The sequence below is a fragment of the Pipistrellus kuhlii genome, unplaced genomic scaffold, assembly GCF_014108245.1.
Source record: "Pipistrellus kuhlii isolate mPipKuh1 unplaced genomic scaffold, mPipKuh1.p scaffold_m20_p_9, whole genome shotgun sequence".
In the NCBI taxonomy this organism is placed as follows: Eukaryota; Metazoa; Chordata; class Mammalia; order Chiroptera; family Vespertilionidae; genus Pipistrellus; species Pipistrellus kuhlii.
Window position 1 is genome coordinate 1239027 of NW_023425595.1, and position 23220 is coordinate 1262246.

Here is a 23220-nt window from a genome sequence, read left to right on the forward strand (position 1 = left end):
GAGGCTGGCTCTGGAGCTGACTGGCCAGGTTCGAAGCCCAGCTCCGCTACTTAGTGGCTGTGTGCCCTTGGGCAAATGAACTCATCTACAAAGTGATGGTCCCAGCACCTCCCTCCTAGGACCCCGTGAGGATTCTGTGACTTGCTCACAGAGCAGAGGGTAAGTACACAACAAAGGATGCATCCGTCACTTGTTCAGGGCTGCGGCTGTCACAGCGAGCTTTATGTAGCCATCAGCGGAGCCGAGCCTAGAGACAAACATCACTGAGTGGCTGGATCAGCTTGCTCTGCTCATGTGACACAGGCCTAAGAAATGCATGCCCAGAGCCCTCACCTCATCCCCGCAGCTCAGAACTGGCCCAAAGCTAGGACCCGGGCAGGGCTCAGTGACCCCATTGCCCAGGCTGGAGCGGCACAACAGGTCTCTCGCTGGCGTGGGTGGCAGTGCCAGCTCGCAGGTTCCCTAGAGCGCTTGCCCTCCTGCAGCCCGGGAGTGGTCTGCTGTCCTTTAACAACTCGCTTTGCTGCATCAACCACTCTGGCCTTTGTTGTGCAAGCCAGAACTTGATGAGTTGGATTTTGTCCCAGGAGTAAGGGACAGGCCCTGAGGAGGTGCCGGCAGGGGGCCAAGGCGATCAGATCTGCTGCTCTGGCTGCAGGGACTGGAGGAGGGGAAGGGGAGTGGGTTCAAGGCTACTGGAATGGGCCAGGCGGGGGGGCGATGGAGGGGGCTGGGATAGTGCGTGGTGGTAGAGGGAGAGCAGGCACGAATTCCAGGATATTTGTGGCCTGTCATACATATGGGGCAAGAGGGGGGGTAATCTATCAGGTCACAGATGGGGCGAGGACCGGAACTCAAGCCCATGCAATTTCAAGGACACCTCACTGTGTTTCAGAGAAGGTGCCGGGAGGTTCAGGGCAGGAGGTGGTGTCCTGAGGAGGAGGCCCAGTGGCTGGGGTGGGATGGGGCCGCCCACAAAGGGATGCTGGGTTCTGATGACGCTGAATGGGACGGGCCCTCAGGACTTCCACAGAAGGGGTCCCCTGGGCATGGAGGTGCCTCACAGGGTTGAAGTGAGAGCTTCAAGAGTGCGGGTACCTGCTGGTCAGGAGAGGAGAGCGGGAGCACCTATCCCCAAGGAAGAGAGAATCTTCTGGAAATGTGTTTAAATTGCCCAAGCCTAGGCCCCACCCCCACGGAGTCTGATTCAGCCCCACGCAGAGCCCTGAAGTGGCCCCAGCACTACAGGGGGCGGGATGGCCGTTTCCTTACCAACGTGAGGTACACTAACTGCCTGGCTCTAACCTGGCCTTCCCCCTCAGCATGGGCAGGGGCTGGCTTTTATCTGGATGGAGCCCAGGCCTGTGGGGTGGGAGCCCGGGCCGTGGGGGGAAGGGTCCAACAGCTCCAGCAAATCCAGACTTCTGGTGGTCTTGTGGGATTCCGTCCCCTAGGGGACAACTCGCCCCACTGCCAACCCGAAGCTCGGGACAGGGAGAAAGCAGGTGGTGTCCCGGGCCAATCCAAAGCTCAGAGCTGAGCGCTCAGCTGAAAGCTGGCCCTGCTCCAGCTAGAAATGACATAAGTGGTGGATTTGGGGTTTTTGTTTTTGTTTTGTTTTCTGGTTAATCCAAAAGGCTCTGTCATCCAATTTGTAAAACAGAGGTGGGGGGTCGTGATTCACCTTTCTTTTGCCCCTCTTCTGGAGCTCAGGGAGAGGCAGGGGGGTGAGGAGGGACCGTGGGCCACCGCTGACACCCACTGAGTCACCACGCTGGGTGCCTTCTAACTGCGCGCCCAGTGCCGCCAGCCCAAGGAATGTGGGCACTCACTGCTACTGGCATGGAACCCCCACGCCTGCATGTCCTATGAGTAAAGTTGGGGGTGCCCCGCCTTTCCCAGGGCAGAACTTGACACACCAAGAAAGGTAATTGCTGATTTATTACCATCGTGGGATAGTAACTGCCTTAGGCACTGGGGAGGAAGGACAGGGCTTGGGAACGAATGCAGGTGGTACCTGATGTTCAGGAGTTCCAGGACTGGCAGGAGGCACAGGAAAACAATGACCGGAGAAACCAGAGTCCTGAGCGCTGAAGTCATCTGCCAGATCACAGGTGGGGCAAGGACCGGAACCCAAGCCCACGCAATTTCAAGGACACCTAACTGTGTTTCAGAGAAGGGGCCTTTTGAGTTGGGTTTCATAGGATAAGTAGTTCAGCAGATGGTGAGCAGTTCAAGCACAGAAAACAGCAAGTGCAAAGGCCAGGAGGCATGAAAGGGGAGGCGTGTGCGAGAGGCAGGAAGCAGATTAGTGGGGCAGGGTCAGGAGGGTGTTCTCAGCTGAAGGGAAAGCCAAGGCCTGGATCTCATGTAGACAAAAAGGGTTGGCAACATATTTTAAGCAGAACAAGGCCATGACTACATGTGTGGCACTTTTTATTAGAGATCCAGCGAATGTGCTTGTTCATCAGAAAATGAAAAAAACCACCAGGACCAGTTTGACTCTGGATAGAGCGTTGGCCTGCGAACTGAAAGGTCCCGGGTTCAATTCCGGGCAAGGGCATGTACCTTGGTTGCGGGAACATCACCGGTGGAGGGTGTGCAAGAGGCAGCTGATCGGTGATTCTCTCTCATCGGTGTTTCTAACTTTCTATCTCTCTCTCTTCCTCTCTGTGAAAAATCAATAATATATATATATATATATATATATATATATTTTTTTATATTTTTTTTTTTTTTTTTTTTTTTTTTTTTTTTAAAGAAAAGAAAATGAGGGAAAAAACAACCAACAACTAGATTCCTGGGGGTGGTACTTTAACTTTTGGAGTTTGGTGATTGGGGAGGGGAAGGGACGGGCTCACAGTAGGAGGCCGAGAGTGAGGTCTGCAGACTGACCGAGCTGGCCTGCCCTGCAGCACCTTCCAGCTTGCAGCCTGGCCCAGCTGGGCGTGCGGGGAGAGGCCCACCCCCGCCCAAATGCTGTCCCAGTCACCTCAGCCAGGCAGTCGCCGGCAGCACGCGTGGCCAGGCGTCTCTGCCCCCCGCGGAACAGCCCCGCACATAGAACAAAAATAAGGCTGTGTGCACTCCAGAAACACTCTGCCGAAAGCAGGGCGGGCGCTGGGAATAGCCGCGAGGGCTGGCTTCCTGCCCGGAGCCGGCTGGGTGGAGCCCAGGGAGCCACACTTCCGGTCCCCGCACTCTTTTATTTTGGGAAAAATCGAGTTTTCCTCACTAGGAGCTGCCTGCCAGGGGAAGGGGTGGCGTGGTTCCCCGAGATTCCTGCTTGCACACAAAGGCAGGAGAGCAATCCTCCCATTCATTCACTCATTCATTCGCTCATTCTTCAGGACCACCCTAGCCGGGCCAGGCACGGCTCTGGGCCCCAGGGCCCCAGGGCCCCAGTTTGGGAAGCGTCCAGACCCCGTGTGGATCTGCTCTGCTGTTCACAAGCCCGAGACCATCGGGAGCAGCTTCCTCTCGCTGTCCAATGGGGCTAGAAGGTGACAGGTTTACCGCGCTGTGGGGATGCAGGGAGACAATGCCGGCAGCGGCAGCCACTGCCAGGATGTGAGCCCTCGCCCCATGCACTGCCCTGACCCGTGCTTTGTCCACATCCTTATTCAGGATGGCCTCTGGGCTTGGCTTAGCCGACCCCTCCGTCCTCTCAGCAGCCCCTGCCTAGTGACCTCTGACCTATCCCATTGTAACTTCACCACCTGTGCTCCAGATCTTTCTTATTCCTAAACCCCATAGCAGCCCCACCCCAGCCCCGCTCCTGCTTCCAAAACAAACAAAGAGATGCTGCTGATGCCCACCGGTCCCTCCTCGCACGCCCTGGTTCGCTCTCCTGGTTAGCCATCCCTGCCCGCCTCCCAGCTCCTGGGCCTGGCTCAGCTCCTTCTGCCCCTCTTCTGGAACAAGCATTTGCTTCCTCCGTGGCTCCTGCCTCTGACCTGTGCTGCTCCAGGCCACTGCCCACAGGGGCCTGAGATATCCTTGACCCTGATCCATCCTGGCCCTTCGGTTATCTCCTGTGTTTCTATTTCCACAGCATGCTTCCTGAACTTCGCTGAGCTCCAGGCCAGCCCCGGACCACCTGTTCCTTTATTTACTTAGCTTCTTCTTTAAAGCGACACTCTTTCCTTGCTTGAAAAACAAACAAACAAACAAAAAATTGCTGTCCCCATCAGGAAAGAAAAGCGGGGCCCAGCGGACTTACTAGCTTTCCCCAGGGCCTGCCCACCCCTTCTTGCTTCACCTGAGATCCCTGGTTTTTAGATGAGCGGATGGCTGCCCGGAATCCAGGCTGCTTCCTAACCTCCCTTGCAGCCGGGCGTGGCCACTTGAGAAGAAGTGCCTTCCTAGAAGTGTCCTTCACGGGAGGGAGATGGGCACTTCAGCATCTCCTGCCTTCCTTTGGCTGGAACGCTGGCAGGTATCTTGGACCACGAGGCGTAAAGCAACCAGGCAGAAGGAGCCTCGATGGCAGAGCCTCTCCCAGCCTGGGAAGGCTTACCTCAGGACCGTATTCGCGTGACAGAAATACTCCCTCATTGAAGTCGCTGTGGTTTCGGGATTTCAGACCCTTACCACCAACCTACTACGAACGGAAACCACGTATTACGCGGGAGTCCGTAGACGATGACGGAAACAATGAATGCAGTGAAAAATTGTATTTGGAAGCCATTGATAGATTCCGCTGCCCCTCACGGCTCTGCACCAGAGGGCTGCTCTTGTTGTCTTTCAAACAAACAGAGAACATTAGTCATCGTTAGCCTGAATCTCGGTTTGCTCAGGATTGATGGGTAATTGACAGAGGAACCGCTTTCTCACCATGTGACTCAGGGCCGTTTGGTGCCAAGGCCCCTACCTCACCGCTACCTGCAGTGATGGGGCGGTGCACACCCGGCCTGGAGCCGCCTCCATCCCTGTCCCCGAGGCCCCTGCGCTCAGCCACGGAGAGCGGCCCAAGTGGATCCTGTTCTGTGCGTGAGGCAGGCGGCGGGGAGGACGGGCAGGTGGGAGCAGGTGGATATCCAGCTGAGGCTTTGAGCATGGGTCTGGCTTGTTTTTGTGGGCATACTGTTTTCACCCCAACCGGCAGCATCAGCTTTCTCCTCTTGTCCGGGCCTCCTGCCTTCCAAGTCCAAAAAGATGACACCTGCCCTTTTCCTCGGCCTGGCTTGTCACCGCCGCCTCCCCAGCTGGATTTCAGGCCATGATGCCAACTCCAGCTTCACCGTGTTTTCTGACACAACCCTCCTCTCTGTCCCCAGGACATGCCATGCCTTTTCTGCCCCCGAGCCTTTGTCTATACCTCCCACCGTTCAGCCCAGGCCTGCTCTCTGCACCCCACTCCTCCTCCTTGGTGGAGAGGGCTGGTCTGCAGTGAGAGAAACCTGCTGGCTGACGTGGCTGACGGTGAGATGCTTGGCAAGTCCCCAGCCTCTCTGAGCTTCTGTTTCTTCACATGTTAAATATTCAACTCTGTGCTTTTATTGAGCTGCTACTATGCCTACAACAGTCTGGGTCTCCACCGTGGAAAACATACATCTTACTGCTCCTTTTAAATGCCGTATCAAGCAAGTGTTTCTTATGTAAATTTTTATTAAAATATTAATTACCACCCTAACCGGTTTGGCTCAGTGGATAGAGCGCCAGCCTGCAGACTGAAAGGTCCCAGGTTCGATTTCAATCAAGGGCACATCCCCAGTAAGAGGTGTGCAGGAGGCAGCTGATCGATGTTTCTAACTATCCCTCTCCCTCTCTGTTAAAAAACAAAAAAACAAAAAACAAAAAAATATATAAAATAGAATATATATTTTTTAAAGTATTAATTACCAATGAGACAATACTTAGGCAAGGGGGAAATAGCACACGCCAAGGGCTACCATAAGGATGCAGGGAGGTAACACAAATAAAGTGTCAGGTCTGGGACTCAGCAAAGGGAAAGTTCTTTAAGTTGCAGCTGTCACCAACATGCTATCCTTTCAACTCCTCTAAAAAGCCTCCTTCAGTTAAACCTGACCCCCACCTCCTCATGGCAACTTTGTTTGTACTACATCATCCATCCACCCACCTATCCATCATCCATCCATCATCCACCCATCCATCTATCAAGCCATCCATTATCCATCCATCCACCAATCAATCTGTCTATTCACCATCTATCATCTATTCACCATCCATCTATTAACAACCATCCATTCATCCATTCTTCTACACATCCATCCATCCATCCATCCATTTATCTACCCATCCACACACCCATTCATCCATCCATCCATTTATCCATCCATTCATACATCCAGCCCCAACAGAGTCACCCACTCATCATCTATTGCATGCCATGCTGTGCCAGGGCCTCTGCCAGGTGGGTAGGAGATAAGGACAGTATCTCCCAGCGCTCCCCCTCACGGAGATAACTGTCAGTTTGGGGGACAGACGCTACCAGAAGGAGTTGACTGCACAGCATTGAGCTTTAATGGACATCTAGGGTAAATGTGCTCTGTAGAGCACATGGTGCAGGCACATGACTTGCAGAAAAGAGGCATCTCAGTCGAGAGAGACCTGAAGGTAGAGCAGCCAGGTGACGGTGGGAGGCGGGGTAAAAAGGGAAGTGGGAGGAGTGCATATGGGGGGTTTAACTTGGGGTTAAGTGTAGTATGGGCCTGGAGAGGTAAGAGAGGACCTTGTAGGCCGAGGAAGGAGTCTGAACTTTGACCCAAGCACAGGCTTAGTGGGCTTCAAACAGGTGGGGCAAGATAAGGGTCTGGTTTGGGGGAGAAGTCTGGCTGCTATGTGAACGAGTTGGAGTGGATGGACAGTGGGGGTGAGCTGTGATGTGCAGGGCAGGCTGGAGCAGAGATGACCTCAGCAAGAGTGCAGGGTGGTAGCAGTCTAGGGCAGAGCACGGGCCTGGGGCCTGGGGTCCAGAGAATGGGCTGAGATCAAAAGAATCCACCCACAGCTTTTTATTATTAAGACTTCACCATGCCCTGGCCAGTGTGGCTCAGTTGGTTGGGCATCGTCTTGTGCACCATGAGGTCGCTGGTTCAAGTCCTGGTCAGGACACATGCTTGGATTGCGAGCTCGATCCCCAGTAGAGGGTGTGCAGGAGACAGCCAATAGATGTTTTCTCTTTCATCAATGTTTCTATCTCTCTTAAAAATCAATAAAAACATATATTTTTTTAAACAGCCCTTGCTATATAAACATATGGTATGGCCACTTAAAAAAAAAAAAAAGACACTATTTCTTTTTAAATAATACCTTTATTGGGAGAGGGAGAGAGAGAGAGAGAGAGAAACATCAATGATAAGAGAGAATCATTGAACAGTTACCTCTTGCACGCCCCACCCTGGGGATCAAGCTCACAACCCTGGCATGTGCCCTTGACCACAATCGAACTTGGGACCCTTCAGCCCGCTGGGTGACACTCTACCCTCTGAGCCAAACCAGCAAGGGGAAAATGCCTGTTTTTTTTAAAAGCCTTCACCCTGCTCAGAGGTTGAAGAAAGGTCGATGAACATTGTGTCCACCTGGATTCAAGGATCCCTAACAGGCTTCCCCTGTGTTTCCTCTCACCAGACGGGCAGCAGGACAGGTAGATGTCCCTCTTCTGAGCCATCTGGAAGTGAGTCACAGACACGAGGACGCTTCGTCCCCGAGGCCGCCACCACCGCCCTCCGTCACAAGACCAGTGTCACTCGCAAAGCCAGCGGGAGCGCCAGTGCTGCTGGCCTGCATTCAGGTTCCAGGAACGCCGCCTATCGCTGGGCCCCGCTCGTTTTGAAAGTCCCATCAAGCTTGCAGAGTGGCATTTGGTTACGTCTGCTTGTCTCCATGGCAGTTCAGGGCGGTGAGTCACTGGGTGGCAGGTGAGGGACAGGGAGGGGTCTGGGTGACGGGCGGGCTCTGGCCTGTACGGCCAGCGGTGCATCCCCGAGCTGGGGGCTCCCGGAGTGGGTACGGAGCTCGGAGAGGAGTTACCTGGCGGGCAGGTGGGGATCAGGTGTGAGCTTCCGGAGACAGGCGTGATGGGATGCAGGCAGGGGGCTGGGTGAGTGTCCTGGGGCGGCCATGACAAATGACTGCACACTGGCTGCCTTAAAACAACAGAAGTTATGCTCTCAGAGCCCTGGAGACCGGAAGTCCTAAGTCAGGGTGTCCCAGGGCCGTGCTCTCTCAAAGGTTCAGGGGAGAACTCTTCCCGGCTCTCCCGGCTCCTGGCGGTTTTCGGCAGCCAGTGGTGTCCTGAGCTGCTGCTGGTCTCTGCTTCTGCATGTGGCTCCTTCCTTTGTCCTCCTGGGGCCCTCTGAGAAGGACAAGAGTCATTGGATTTAGGGCCTGCCCTCCTCCGGTGTGGCCTCATCTTAACTTACCTCGTTACATCTGCAAAGACCCTGCTTCCAAATATGCTCACATGCTGAGGTTCCAGGTGGACATGGATTTGGGGGGGAACCCGTTCAACACAGTCCAGGGCCACCAGCTTCTAGACAGTCATGGGGACCTCAGGAGAGGAAGATCCTGCCCAGGAAGTACAGACAGAGGAGAGGAGGGCGGGGGCCCTCAGGGGTCACAGTGGGGAGTGGAGTCCTAAAAAGGAACTGGGGGGGTGGTCACCGCTGGGCACGCAGAGGGTGTGGGGTCAGCGGGGTCAAGTGCTGTGACAGCAAGTACACGGGGAGCTGAGCTGGCCTCTGGCTTCGGGAAGAGGCGGTTCTGGGGCTGCTTAGGGGAAACCCAGGCTGCTGGGATTTGGTTTATAAACTTCGCATCCCGGCCAGGGCCCCCATGGGCCTTTCCGGTGTTGGCTTTTCGGGTGCTGTCCCCTCTCTCCATAGGACCGGAAGCCCCTCGGGGTTCGGGACACACCCCTCATTTTGTTCCCTGTGACACTGCCAGCCCCCAGGACAGCGCCCATGTGTCAGACACTCAGTGCACATGGGTGGGGTGTTTGGCCTGTCCCAGGTCCCCAGCGTTGGCAAAGGGGCACCTGTTCACCTCACTGCTGACCCCCTTCACTCTGCATCCCCACCGCGAGGCAGCACGAATAAGACGCCGGTGGTCTGGCCACGGAGACACGGCGCCTCGTATCCGACAGGGCGTCCGACTGCTGCCCCTCGTCATCAAATGTGCTGGAATGTCGTCGGCTGCTTTCGGGGGTGGGGGGCTCCCTGGGCCTGGGAGAGGACAGGACGGGCCAGGGGCCTGAGCAGCCGGGGTTGGAAGGGCAGGGGCAGGTCCAGACCGCAGGGCAGCTGCGCTGGCTCTGTCTCCTCCAGCAGGGGAGTCCCTGCCTCCAGACTTTGGTCCGGTTGTCAGCCCCACCTCAGGGAAAGCCCTGGAGGAAACCCCGGCTCACCAGCCCAGGGTGAGGTGTCTGGTTTGTTTTGTTTTGCTTTGTTTTGTTTGTCTCAGTCTTTATTAGAGGCCTTTGTTACCTTTCTCACCGGTGGCTGGAGCTTGTTATCCCCAAGCAGGTTGCTGCTTGGCCCGTGGGCGGGAGCCTCAGCGTTCCTCCTTCTCCCACACGGCCCCAGGGCCGAGCTGCCACCCCTGGGCGGGAGGAGCCTGCTGCGGGCTGTGGGAATAGGGGCCCCCTCCGCTTCCTCGGGGTGCCCCAGAGAAGGGGCTGGTAGGGAGGAACCCCCTTCTCCCTCTTGCAGTTTTCCTTCTCTCAGGCAGAGCCAATCTGAGCTCCCACCCCCACCAATCTTTGGGAAGAGGGAGCCCAGGGCAGAGAGGACTTCCGGCCTCATCTCTCTGCCTGGCCCTTCTTCCCTCACTCTCCTCACCCGACAGAATCGCACCCTCTGTCCTTCCTTCAGTGTTGCTTCTTCCAGGAAGCCTGCCCGGCTCTCCCGGGGCCTGAGGTGGAGCCCGCCCACCCTGTCATCGGCCCTGGCCTCCCAGAGCACGGTGGGCTTGAAGGAGCTGAAACCAGAGTGGGCCTGGTCATCTGCCTACTTCCCTCCCAGGGCCACGCTTACTGCCCTCCCGCCTGAGCCCCCTGGCTTCTCCCTGCCCCACGGGAACCGAGGCCGGTGAGGAGCAGGGCACGGAGCTCCCGTACCGGGGGGAGCAGGAGCGGCCAGCCTGGCCAGGCGGCCTCCGGGAAGAGGTGACGTCATGGCGTGAGAACTCAGTGACTGAGCGAGGTCAGCCCCATGAAGAGGCAGGCTGCAGAGTTCTGGGCAGGCGGGGCAGCAAGTGCAACGGCCCTGGGGCAGGAACCAGCTCGGCAGGTCTGAGGCCGCCACAGAGGCCAGGAGGCATGGAGCTGAGTGAGCTGTGGGTTTTGCTCCAGGTGTGTCCGCCACCAGGGAAGAATGTGAGCTGTGGGCGGGCTTTCCCAGCGGCAGGGCCTCTCCTGCAGAGGTTGAGGGACAGGTCCCACAGCCTCCCCGCCCCTGCCGCCTTCCCCGTCCTGCAGAGGCTGGCCAGGAACCCACCCAGGAAGCACAATGAGGAAGCAGGGTCCTGTGCACAGCTCCCTCACCTTCCCGTCCAGAGTCACCACCGTGGTGAGCAGGAGTCTCTGCCGCCTGCAGGGGTGCAGACAGTATGCAGTGAGATTATGGGCTTTGGGCAAACGCAGTGCGGCTGGCCCTCCGGATGTGGGTGTTTGCCAGGAGTCAGTGACATTGTAGAAAGGTTAACTTGAATGACCAAAGAAGCCAATCTTTTCTCTCTTATTGAAAGGATGTGAGTGGCCACAGAAACCAGCTACGGGTCTAAATGCCACTCTCCCTGCTGGGGTCCCACTCTGAAGACTGACAAGGCATGCCCACCTCAGCCAGGCACTGCCAGCTATCCCCTTCTATAAGATGGCACTGTGACCTACCCCTGTGTGACCAGTGAGGCTCAGAGAGTTTTGGAGGTGTGCAGGAGGCAGCTGATCGATGTTTCTCTCTCATCAATGTTTCTAACTATCCCTCTCCCTTTCTCTCTGTAAAAAATCAATAATATATATATTTTTTAAGAGCACAGAGAACGGGACACAGGAGTTAGGCCTGCAAAGGCTGGTGTCGGGGCAGCAGATGAAGGGTAGGGGGCCACGCTGAAGTGCTGAGCAGATTAACACTCCAAGCCACAGTGACTTCATCTTACCTAAGGTGACCGCATTAATGAACTAGGAGCTTAAAAAAAAAGTGTAGGCCCCTACAGGATGGGGATGCTTCTGTCATGGCCTCTCCCCGCTGCTCAGTGTGATGGGGGAGAAGGGGTCTCGTGTGGCTGCCAGAAGCTTCCTCAGGAGCCTGCACAGGTGTGTTAGCATGTGGCCAAGCACCTGCCACCCAGACCCGCCATGGGCCACCGCCCCTCCGCCAGGTCAGCCTCGTCCAGCACCTGCCCTTGGCCTTGGCCAGGCTCTCCTCGCCCGCCCTTCCTCTGGGACACGGCTCACCTCGTGATTAAAGAACGGCAAGTAATTACTTGTTGAAGGCTTATCGCCTCCCGGGATCCTGCCCGTCCTGTTTCTTCTTTCCTGTCAGCCTCCCGAGATCACGGTGGGCCGCAAGGAGGAGGTCCGGCCAGGGAGACCGGGACCCTCCCGGCCTGGTCCAGAGCCTGCGGGGTGGGCTGGCGCAGGGAGGTGCCTGCTTGGCTAGGAGGAGGGAATCCTCCAAGGGGACTGGCGAGGCGGGGCCTTTCCTATGGCAGCTGAGAGCATTGTGCCAACACGGCGCGGTCCCGGCCTGCCACCTTGCCTGTGCCGGCGCGGAGGCTCTGTGGTGATGACCGAGCCCCTGCTCCGTGAGGGAGATCTGGACAGAGCACCAGGGACAGACTGCTCCCTGGCCCCTCCCGCCACACCCGCTGGGACCTGCGCCACGTGCAGACCTGGGGAAGGGCTGGTCCGCAGTGCAGGGGATCCACACCCCAACTTCCCAGGGCGGAAACTCCGGGATCCCCTCAGAGAGATGGGGCACATTCTCTGTCTGCCTGAGATAGAAAGGCCCAATGCTGAAGCGCTGGGGACTGAGCTCTGAGGCTCCCCGTGCGGCTCCTGGCCTGCGCCACCCCAGGGCCCGGACTCGGCCTGTGTGGCTCTGTTTCCGGATCCGTTCAGTTGCAGAAGCACTTCCTGCCACAACCAGGGGTTTCTTCTGTGTTCTGGTCGGAACCCCACTAGCTCGGTGTTGGCTGGTTGCTTGGCGTGACCTTACGGGGCTGGGAACTCCTCCAGGGCCAGTAAATGTCTGGTTTAAGCCAAAACCGGTGTGGCTAAGTAGAGCATCGGTCTGCAGACTGAAGGGTCCCAGGTTCGATTCCGGTCAAGGGCATGTACATTGGTTGCGGGCTCATCCCCATTAGGGGGTGTGCAGGAGGCAGCTGGTCGACGTTTCTCTCATCGATGTTTCTAACTCTCTATCCCTCTCCCTTTCTCTCTGTAAAAACTCAATAAAATATATATTTAAAAAAAGAAAAGGAAAAAAAATGTCTGGTGTAAGCTGCCAGCTGTGGGACTGAGTGACAGCGGTCTGAGCAGATGGATACTCCACGCCACTCCCTGGCCCTGCCTTGGCCTCTTGGCTTCATCGAGCCATCCAGGCTGCTGCCACCTGCCTGGCTCAAGGGAAGCAAGCGTCACTCACAGTGCAATATTTCCCAGCTTTTAAACACCCACCCCCACCCCCACCCTGCTGCCCGCGAAGCTGGCCTCAGTTCTCCTTCTTCCCTCTGAGTCACGGCCAGCTGGTTCTGAGAAGGCTGGGCCGCAGGGAACATGGACAACGTTCCCATCAGTCCCCGCCAAGCTGGGAGCCGGCATTCGTGCTCCGGGGGCGGGAGAAGGTGTGGCAAGAGCGGGTGCCAGGCAGTGGGCAGTGGGGAGCCCGTGGCAATGAGGAGGGTGGGTGGGGCCCTCGCCGGTTTGGCTCAGTGGATAGAGCGTCAGCCTTCGGACCGAAGGCTCCCGAGTTCGATTCTGGTGGAGAGGACTTACCTCGGTTGCAGTCTCCTCCGCAGCCTGGGCCCTGAGATATCACATTGACATTTCTTTCTGCGTTCCCTCTCTCTTCCACTCTCTCTAAAAATAATCAGTGGAAAAATAACCTCTGGAGGGTGGATGGGGCGGCAGGCTGTGCCGTGTGGAATGGCAGTGGGAGATATGAACGCTCCTATGCAAGGACATTTTTTTTCATATTTGATCCCACCCCACTACTGTGTCCTACGCACCTCATGAGTGGCCTATCCCCAGCATCCACTGTGTGACGTCTATAAAGCACAAGAAAACCACCAGTTCCTGGTTCCTCCCTGAACACAGAGGAATTGCGCAGTCAGAGGAAGACAAGTGGCCAGGATAGGGCATCTGCTGCCCACTGCACACAAAAATGGTTGTCACCAACTGACAGCCCTACCAAGGGAGGAGGAACGACTCTAGGTAGCCTGCAGGCATGGCTTTGGGAAATAGAACTTAAAAACGGAGATTTCAGAATTGACTCCCAGCTCAAGTGTTTTCAAATTCACTTTTTAAAAAAATATATATTTTATTGATTTTTCACAGAGAGGAAGAGGGATAGAGAGCCAGAAACGTCAATGAGAGAGAATCATCGACCAGCTGCCTCTTGCACACCCCCTACTGGGGATGTGCCCACAACCAATGTACATGCCCTTGACCGGAATCGAACCTGGGACCCTTCAGTCCGCAGACCGATGCTCCATCCACTGAGCCAAACCGGTTTCGGCAGATTCACTTTTAAAACAAGTCTCTCGGGCCCTGGCCAGGAAGCTCAGTTGGTCAGAGCAGTGGTTGGCAAACTGCGGCTCAAGAGCCACATGCGGCTCTTTGGCCCCTTGAGTGTGGCTCTTCCACAAAATATCATGTGCGGGCGTCCACGTACAATGCCAGAAATAAAAGTCTTCCAGCTTTTTCCCTTTTTTTTTTTTTTTTTTTTTTTTAACATAGAATGATGAAACTTTCATTCCAACTAACGGGGTCTTAGCAGTGAGGATGGACAAGCAGCCACTCCAAGGCAAAGAGCCAAGTGCCGGTAAGAAACCTCAGCTCAAGTGGCTCCGTCGGTTCTCCGGCCCCGAGTGCAGCCACCAGCCTCCCTCTGCACCTCCCCAGAAGCTCCCTTCCTTTCCCAGGTAGCAGGAGGGGCAGCAGGCAGGAGGGGCAGCAGGCAGGAGGGGCAGCAGGCAAGAGGGGCAGCAGGCAGGAGGAGCTCACGGCCACTGTAACCCCAACTCTGCTTCTCCACCTGGGGGTCCTGTCGATGGAGCCTATCTAGAGTCGTCACCAGCCTCAGAACATGCTGTTTCCAAACCAGATGCAAATCTCAGCTTCTCCGTCCGCTTCTCTGCCTGGACAACCCGCTCTCACATCTCGAATGATGGAGGTCTTTTGAGCGCCAGGCCCAGTGCCTGGCTTAAAGTGGCTCAACGTGACAATGTGCACTGAGTAAATGAATGAAAATGGGTAAAAATGTTCATCATATACATGCCGGAAAATTCCAACACCTAACAGTTGTCATATCCTCTAAGAACGTTGGAGTGATTTTAAGGTCATGTCAGGAAGAGAGAAAAAAGACCTTCCTGGTGGTACTGCCCTGGCCCAGGTGCCAAGATTGATCAACTGAAGGTACTCGAACAAAACACCCATTGACGGTCCCACTTAGTAAGCCCAGTGTGGGGGCGGGTGCTGGCTGGCACCGCTGCTCGGCATAACCTTCTTCCTCAGTCAGTCAGCAGCCACAGGAGCCAAGTTCCTCACAGATATTAATCTTTAAAGCTTGGCAACGAGAAATCAGAATACCCCGCACCTGGGTCGACCAGATGTCCCGGCCCTGACCCAGTCTCTGGCGGTGGCTTAGAGTGATTGGGTTGACCAGTTGAGTGTGAAGATGAGATGAGTGGTTGAAGACAAGGTGTGCTGGAGGTGGGGTGGAGCAGGGGCGGGGGCGGGGCCACAGAGCAAATAAGTGTTGCCAGAAATAAAAAGAAAAAATAATTCCCTGCACCCTAATTATTCAATGTTATTGAGAACACTGTATTGGAGTACTCTTAAATATTAAAAAGATAATTACTCTATCTGATCCTCTCAATCTTTTGTTTCATGACAAATATTCTAGAGGCAAAAAAGTTTCTTTTTGTGTTGGTCAGGTTTTTTGGAATATGCCAGTAGGAGTTGGGCAGTAGGAATACACCAAAAAGGCTGCGAGTTCAAGACCCAGTCTGGGTACATACAAGAATCAACCAGTGAATGTATAAATAAGTAGAACAACACATCAATGTTTCTCTCTAAACTAAAAAAAAAAAATTTAAAATACACTTTAAAAGCCCGTAGTCCCTGTCAACATTCGTACACTGGAGGGCTCTGCTGCCACGGATCCTGGAAAGGGAATGGGATCTGTGTCTAAGCGGGTGGTCCATGGCCTAGCTGGTAGCAGAAAGCTGGAGGAGTTGACGTAGGAGATGCTGAGGCAGAAATCCCAGCCACTAGAACTGGCGGGGACAGCAGGACTGCATTGCATGGCGTGCTCAGCGAACACAAGAAACCGTTGCATTCTTGCTGCACCTCGGGGTGCCCATGCATGATGAGCGTGATGCCGGTCGGTCTCCTCTTCACTTGGCTGCTTCCGCTGGCCGGGATCATGAGATTGTGAAAGCCCTCTGGGGAGAGGTGCGCAGGTGAATGCTGCCCATCAAACTGGCTGTGCTCCCCCTCACTGTGCTGCCTTACCGGAGGGCGGGGCTGATCCAGATGCTAAGGACCCTGTGAGGCTGTAGCAATGCGCTGGGGGCAGCCAGGGTAACCTGAAGATGATTCATGGATATTTTCCATTCATTTTTAGAGAGAGTGGGAGAGAGGGAGGGAGGGAGGGAAGGAAGCAGAAGGGAGAAACACCGATGTGAGAGACACATCCTCTGGTATGTGCCCTGACCAAGGCCAGAGATCTTACCTGCAACCCAGGTATGTGCCCTTGATCAAGAATTGAACCTGAGACCCTTCGGGGCACGGCTGACGCCCTAAGCACTAAGCTGAGGGCAGGCAGCTTGGATTCATTCTCGCTGTGAATGTTCCGTGGTTGTCCGCCGTGTCCTGGAAACAGAGTGCTTGAGCACAGACACCATCTATGAAGGATGAAGGGGTTTTCACCTCCAACGTTTTATAAACCTTTTGAATCTTGTTCCTGCTGAGATGCTTGTTCTAAGCTTACAGTTTGCTTTCCAGGCATTGAGTGACTGCTGAGAGGGTTCTGCCAGTGTTGTGTAGTCCATACAGGATTTTGGCTAATGTGAGAAAGGGATTAAAATATATTTTTAATTGATTTTTTTTTTGAGAAAGGAACATCAATTTGTTGTTCTACTTATTTATACACTGTAAGACTTGGGCACTCTTCCAAGCTCCCTATGTCCCTCTCTGAGGCGGAACAACCCCAAGAGCCTCGGGCCAACTGTTCTGCCAGATGTTTTTAGGTGGATTCTAGAATGTTCCTTCTGTATGGTCAAAGCACATCCTAACACGTTTTCCAAGCTCACTCAGAGGCCTGTACCACAAATTGCCATTTTTTCAAATGCATTTCATTTATTTTTGTGATAGGAGGAATACTTAACATACTTCAGAGAACAAATTTTCCGTAGGCGGGGCTGCTGTTCCAAGTTTGGCATTCATAAAGCACTAAAATTATTAAATATGATAGCCTGTGCACCCATGCATTCTTCTAACTAGGGATTTCCCTCCATGAAATGTGTTGTTTTGAAAAGGAAGTTTTAAAGTACCTCATATTCAGTCATCCTATAGGGAAGAGAATGTAAAGCTTGTTAACATGCTGTCGTACAAAAAATGTGCTTTTGACTTGTATTTCAAAAACTTAAAAAAAAAAAAAAAAAAAATGTTGCCCTGACCGGTTTGGCTTAGTGAATAGGACGTTGGCCTGCAGACTCAAGGGTCCCAGGTTCGATCCCAGTCAAGGGCATGTGCCCTAGTTGCAGACACATACCCAATGGGGAGTGTGCAGGAGGCAGCTAGTCAATGTTTCTCTCTCATCGATGTTTCTAGCTCTCTGTCCCTCTCCCTTCTTCTCTGTGAAAAATCAATAAAATATATTTTAAAAAATAAAATAAAATGTTGAGAGAATCTAAAACAAGCAAACAAGTAACTTACTGGAAATGCCAGCAAGTGTGATGGAGTGGAATTCTAATCATGGAACATGTACAGCTATTGACAAACCTAAAAGCTCCACACGGAACTACCCAGTGTAAGTACCTAGCTTATTCCTGAGCAAACCACTCAAAATGAAGTAAACTGTGTGCATACACTCATTGATATTTCCTTTATTTGCCCGGGAAGACTCACCATTGGCAGAGGCAGGGCTGAGAGCAGCCACAGCCACAGCCACAACCACAGCAAGACTAGTCCCACTGCATCTGGTTCTGTTCCGCGTGCTTTGGTCCCAGTTCCCGAAATTAACCCTTATCCTGCAGCTCCAAGTGACAGCATTTCCTGCCGTTGCTTTTGACTTGGTCAGTGGGTCCCTTCCAACCAGTAACCTCTTCATGTTGGTTGGTGAGTTTAATTCTCCAGAGAATTACAATAGGTAAATGCCAAATAAAAAATCACTTAAAATTTTAAAGATAATTCCACATAGTTACAAAGCAGTCACAGGGATATAAAATACAGCACAGGGAATATAGTCAATAATATTGTAATAACTATGGGTGGTGCCACGTGAGTACAAGACTTATTGGGGATCATCTCATCCTATATAAAAGGGTAATAGGCAAATTGACCCTAACAACCAGGAATGACCAGTAGCTATGATGTGCACTGACCACCAGGGGGCAGATGCTCAACGTAGAAGCTGTCCCTTGGTGGTCAGTGTGTTCCCACAAGGGGAATGCTGCTCAGCCAGAAACTGGCTTAAGGATGTCCGACTAATGGTTTAAGGGCTGCCAGAGGGCTCCTGGGTTGCCAGAGGGATGTCTGACTGCCAGCTTAGGCCCATTCTCCCAGGGAGTGAGCCTAAGCCATCAGTTGGACATCTCCTGAGGTGTCCTGGACTGCAAGAGAGTACAGGATGGGCTGAGGGAACTCACACACACACACACACACACAGTGCATGAATTTTTGTGCACCAGGCCTCTAATAAATTGTATAAAAGTCTAACCATTATGCTTATTTTTCATTATTACAGAATTATAATACTTTTCCCTTTTTCTCAATTTCTTGACTGATTTTCTGTGCTCTTGGGAATGGGAAAAACAAAACTTTCTTGGGAAATGGGGTGGCGGGGGGCTGGAATTCTGCCTGGAAATAGGATGGGCAGTGTCTCTCCCTGTGGCATCAGACGACTGTCTTAGTTCCTAGCCACACATTCTCGAGGGATGGTCACAAATAGGAAGAAAAAGGCAGAGCCACTGTGCTTTTCCCCAGGCTGTTCTACCTTATCCCAGAGGAAAACTTCAGAAGACCTGCCAGGCCCGTTGGATGGCAGTGATGAGAACAGGCCCCGCCCTCTCAGCTTCTCTCAGATGCTCAGAAGTAGGAAAGTAATCCAGAGCAAAGAGGTAGGAAGCAATGCAGATTCTCTGGCAGGGGAGAGGAGATGGTGATAATAAGGCTCTTACCTGGGAGCCCTTCTCCACTCACTTAGCCCTCACAGCCAGCCTAGGTAGGATCCTTGCTTTAGGAATGAAGAAGCTGAGACCCAGAGAGGTCAGCCAACTTGCCTAAGAGTGCACAGCCGTGGCCAAAAGAAGCAGAGCCAACACTTGAACCAGGCCACCCAGCTCCAGAGTCTATGCTAGTAACCACTGTGTGAAAGTGACTTTCAAAGAGGGAAATGGTGACTGGACAAGGAGGGCGGTTACTCTAGCTTGCAAGTCAGTCTGTATTCTCCCCATCCGACAGGTGAGATTGAGGCTTAGTATGGGTTACATACCTGGGCCAAGGTCTTAAGGGAAGAACCCCCAGCTCTCAGACAGTTTGAACTGCCCATGGGCTCGTCTCCCTGTAATTGCTGGGTATTTTTGTTAGATGGCACTATCTGATGAACTCAATGAAATCCAGAAAATCAAGTTGCAGGCAGCTTATGACCTGATTTTAAAACCTAATTATATAGGCGAAGGGGCCAGAAATCTTTACCCCTGTGTGGGAAGCTGTGAGGTACTCCCAGAGCTGGGACTCTCTTGCCTGGAATTTGCTGGGACAATGAAGAGCATTTTAGGCTGGGCAGCTGGGAGGCAATGTAGACCCTCAGTGGGCATTGGTGACGGTACCATGGTGGGCCTGCACGGGTCAAGGGGTTTTGTCCCCAGCTGTGGGGTCAGGAGACACCTTTTGATGTAGCATCAGGAACACTGGCTCCGGAGCCATTCCTGCATTCCAGGCAGAGCTTTGACCAACTCATGGGCGTCAGGCAGGCTATGTAATCTCTCAGCGGCTCCTGTCAAAGGATGTGGGATTGAGTGACGTTACAGGGGTAAAGGGTTTTCTGTAAAATGCTCTGCAATTTTCTCCTTCCTGCTCTTAGGGACTGACACACACCAACCAAGCTCCCACCAACAGGCTGGCTCATGGATGGGTTAAAATGTCAGTTAATTGGTTGACCACGAGAAATCGAACTTCTATGGACCCTGGAACAATTGGCCTGATGATCGATCTCCCTGCTTATCAGCCACTTGGACCTCAGTTTCCTCATCTGCAAAATGGAAAGATAAAGGAACCCATCTGGGGAGTGACTTTAAGAATTAAATGAGATGAACAAGCAAAGCACCTGTTTTCTTTCCCTGTCTCCTCGTTGACTGACCTCCCACCTTGACAGGGGTACATGGAAAATCCAAGCAGGGTGGACTCGGGAACCAATAGCCTCCATTCACTCGAAGCTCCAGTCCTATTTCTGCCCCAACCCGGGTGGGTGCCAGGGGGGAAAAAAGGAGGGTCCCGTGTCCCACCATCCACCCACGCAGCTCTTCCAGCCAGACCTTCTGGCTGCTTGTCACACCACCATTCATTAGGTTCGTACATGTTCTTGGGGGTATGAGACACACCCAGATCTCTGTGATACTCCGACCTCACAGGATTCCTTGGGTTGCTTGCATGTCTAGAAAGGAGAGGCGGCTTGGGTCATGCTCAAGGTTGACAACCAACTACATTATCCGGCGCCGAGGCTGGTGGCACATTTGTGAAGACACAACCCTAGGCATGGTAATAAACTGTGTACCCCCTCCCCAGCCATAAAACCTTATTTTCTTTATCAGAACTTTAGAAGAATTGGAGCCAAAGCATTTCCCATGTTCATTGTTTTCCTGACTGAGGCTTACAAGGATGCCACCCAATCTCTACAATGTCGTTCAGATGAATCCTTCTGGGAAACAGTTTAGTTGGATGGTACAGATAACTGCATCTAAAAGTCATTTTAGCTTCCTGAGCTATTCTCCATGGTTCATTCTTGCCTAGATTTTATTAAAATAAGATTTGTGCCCTCCCCCTCCCCCATGATAAAAGTAGTGCACATTCTCCATAAAGTATCTAGGAAGTACAGACTAGCACAAAGAAAGACATGAAAACTACCCATGCCCCACTCAGACCACCACTGCCAACATTCTGATGTGTCCCTCTGCAGGAAAACATATGCTTATATAGAGAAATGTACAACACTAATATTCTCATGTATGGATGTGTATGTTTTTCTTTTACAAATTTGAGGCTTAAAATTTCATTTAATTTCACATAAAACTTACTTTGTTGCCCAGCTGGTGTGGCTTGGTGGTTGAACCAGGAGGTCATGGTTCAATTCCCAATCTGGGCACATGTCCTTGGTGGCAGGCTCAATCCCCACTAGATGGCGTGTAGGAAGCAGCTGATTGATGATTCTCATCATTGATGTTTCTCTCTCCCTTTCTCTCTGAAATAAATAAAAGTATATCTTTTAAAAAACAAACCCATTTTATCACAATTCTATCACTTGATTAATAACATTCTAGAGCTTTTTGTGTGAGACATCAAGTTTATATCATACATGCTTCATCTAAACACCACCTGCTTTCTTTTTTGAATTTGGACTCACTCTGTATATACTTGTTTATAACTTGCTTTTTAAAAAAGGTTTTCCCCACTTTCAAAAATTAGGGCATACTTTACATATTAGTGTACAGTTGTGTGAGTTTTGACAAACGTGTATAGTCCTGTAACTACCACCACAAACAAGATATAGAATTTTGCCTGTGATTAGATAGTTATCAAAACATGACTGAGAATGTCATCACACTTTCTGTCATTTGGAAAGAAAATGATTTAACCAATCTCTTTTTGTTGGCCATTTAGCTTGTTTACAGCTTTCTCTTACCGAATTTGCAATCTGGGGGAATGGGATGAATGAATGAATGAATGAATGAATGGAAGAAAATGAGTGAAAGCTGGCATCTCACTTTACTGGAGCTATACCAAATAGGTTTCTCCCTTCTCTGCTTGGAAAACTGCTCATCCTTTGGGACCCAGCTCAGATCTCCTCTGTGAAGCCCCCATGATGCCAACTGGAGAGTTGGATCCTCCTTCTGTGGTCCCTCTCACCAGTCACACGTTGATTATAAGACAGACATTGCAATACTCTGTTTTTCCTCGCCACTCCAGGCTGTAAACTGAGGGGAAGTGATGTCTTAGCTCTGATTTCCCCAAACCTAGGCCACACCTGACACATAGGGCTCTAAAAAAATTCATAAAATGAACATTCCATCCCATTGAACTAAACTTGGGTATCTTCCCAATTTCTCTCCCCCCCCCCCCCCCAACTAGAGGAGAACGCGTTTGCAGTCCTGCCCCCACTACCACAAGTTATGCAGTCAAGCTTCCTACATTTGGGGAAATCACAGGAGTCAGGGGTCAGCACATCTGGAGTACAATGGACAAGCCTCACTGTGGGAAAACCACCTTTCTGATCATGCTCTCTCTCCTGCCAGGTATGTATTTTTTCCTGATTTCTTAGGAGACAGGTACTTTATGAGCATGGTGCAAATTTGGGCTGGATGAGTTAAGCTGGTACGTGTAAGAAGAGCTGGGGACTTTCCTCTGTTCCAGACCCTGGGTTAGGTGTGGAAATTCATGTTTATATGCAGTCACTCAGTAAATATTTATTGAATGAATGAATACATGAAGGAAAAAGAGGTGTGAGTCCTGGACTCTGGGAGTTAAGAAAGCCAATCTGAGGTAGCAATCTGGGGGAGTCAAGGAATCAGCCTGGGTAGGGTTCACTGCCCTCCCACCCTATATTACCTTTATTTAGGCTTGGGTAATTCAGGAACTCCTAGCTGCCTCGTCAGAAATAGACAGACAGTGGCCAGTGGCGCCTGGCAACATGCCCTGACATTCTGGTTTGTTTAAAGTTTGTGCTCCAGGAGTCAAACCCTGAGGGGGAGCATCTGCTTTCATGTATTAAAGGTGTACTTATCAATACCTGCTTCCCAGGATCTAGCACATGACTTGGCACAGAGCTGGTGTTTAAAAAGGTTTGAGTGAGGCTGAAATAGGAACATGAATAAGGATAAAAATGACCATCATTTGCAGAATGCCTCCCAGCCAGGTTCTCATCGGGCTGCTCTTTGCAGATGTTCTGCTTATTAGGAAAGCCCTGGGGTGGTTCTGGATCCTCTTCCAATCCTAGAGATAAGCCTCTGAATCCCAGACAGGTTCTCCTGAGTCAGACTGGGGCGCGCACTGCGAGAAGCGCACACCGCCCCAAGAATCTGCGGGAGCCCAACCAGGTGCGCCTGGCTCCAAAGCCTGCATTCGCCACACAGCGCCTGGATCCACCACTCGACTTCCAACGCTGCCCATCTCTGCCTCTCCGACCACAGCAGGTAAAGCCAGGTCAAGGGGTCTTGCGTGGAACCCGCGTCCTTCGGGGTCCGGTAAGGATGGGTTCCGCGCAGGCTCCGGAAGCGACGCCACCGGCTCGGACCTGCCAGCAGGTGACTTCCGCCCGCGCTCTCTCTCTCTCCAGCCAGGTGTGGAGACGTGACGTCGGGGAGTGTCTGGCTCAGAGCCTGACGCAGAGTAGACGCTCGGTAATGGCTTCGGAGTCCTTACCGATTCTCATGAAATGATTTGGGGGCAGCCGGGAGGTGCCAGATGCTGTCAAGACCCGAGTCCCGAGCCACGACTCCGGGGAGGGGACCCCGACCTGGGCGGGGCCAGTGGGGGCGGGGCTCCGGCAGCGCTCGTCCAATCGGCGCCCGGGAGGCGCAGACCGCCCCACCTGAGGA

General features: G+C 52.8%; 2 protein-coding genes and 1 pseudogene across 5 annotated transcripts in view; 2 read left to right on the forward strand and 1 right to left on the reverse strand.

Annotated features, from left to right (window-relative positions):
- The first annotated feature begins 638 nt into the window (after window positions 1–638).
- Window positions 639–23117, forward strand: LOC118713373. Of its 2 annotated transcripts, XM_045577678.1 has the most exons (6): window positions 639–1281; window positions 3351–3510; window positions 5280–5424; window positions 7594–10879; window positions 16662–16664; window positions 23105–23117. In XM_045577678.1, exon 4 carries the CDS (start codon window positions 8950–8952, stop codon window positions 10054–10056), a length of 1107 nt encoding a protein of 368 aa, XP_045433634.1. In that variant the 5' UTR covers window positions 639–1281; window positions 3351–3510; window positions 5280–5424; window positions 7594–8949; the 3' UTR covers window positions 10057–10879; window positions 16662–16664; window positions 23105–23117. The 2 variants fall into 2 exon arrangements, with proteins under 2 accessions (XP_045433634.1, XP_045433633.1); XM_045577677.1 differs by lacking the exons at window positions 639–1281; window positions 3351–3510 and having other exon boundaries at window positions 3651–5424.
- On the reverse strand, window positions 21752–21926 carry LOC118713865 (annotated as a pseudogene).
- Window positions 22692–23220, forward strand: part of PPFIA1 (PTPRF interacting protein alpha 1) — a 54848-nt gene continuing 54319 nt past the window's right edge. For 2 of the 3 annotated variants that reach the window (XM_036427824.2, XM_036427825.2), the window contains exon 1: window positions 22799–22815. The gene's annotated coding sequence lies outside the window, so the exon portion shown is untranslated. Of the gene's footprint in view, window positions 22816–23220 lie in introns of all 3 variants that reach the window. The other variant, XM_036427823.2, reaches the window with a different exon arrangement.

Coding starts and splice junctions, on each gene's coding strand:
- LOC118713373 (XM_045577678.1), top strand. CDS start 8,950: ATGGGTGGGGTGTTTGGCCTGTCCCAGGTCCCCAGCGTTGGCAAAGGG.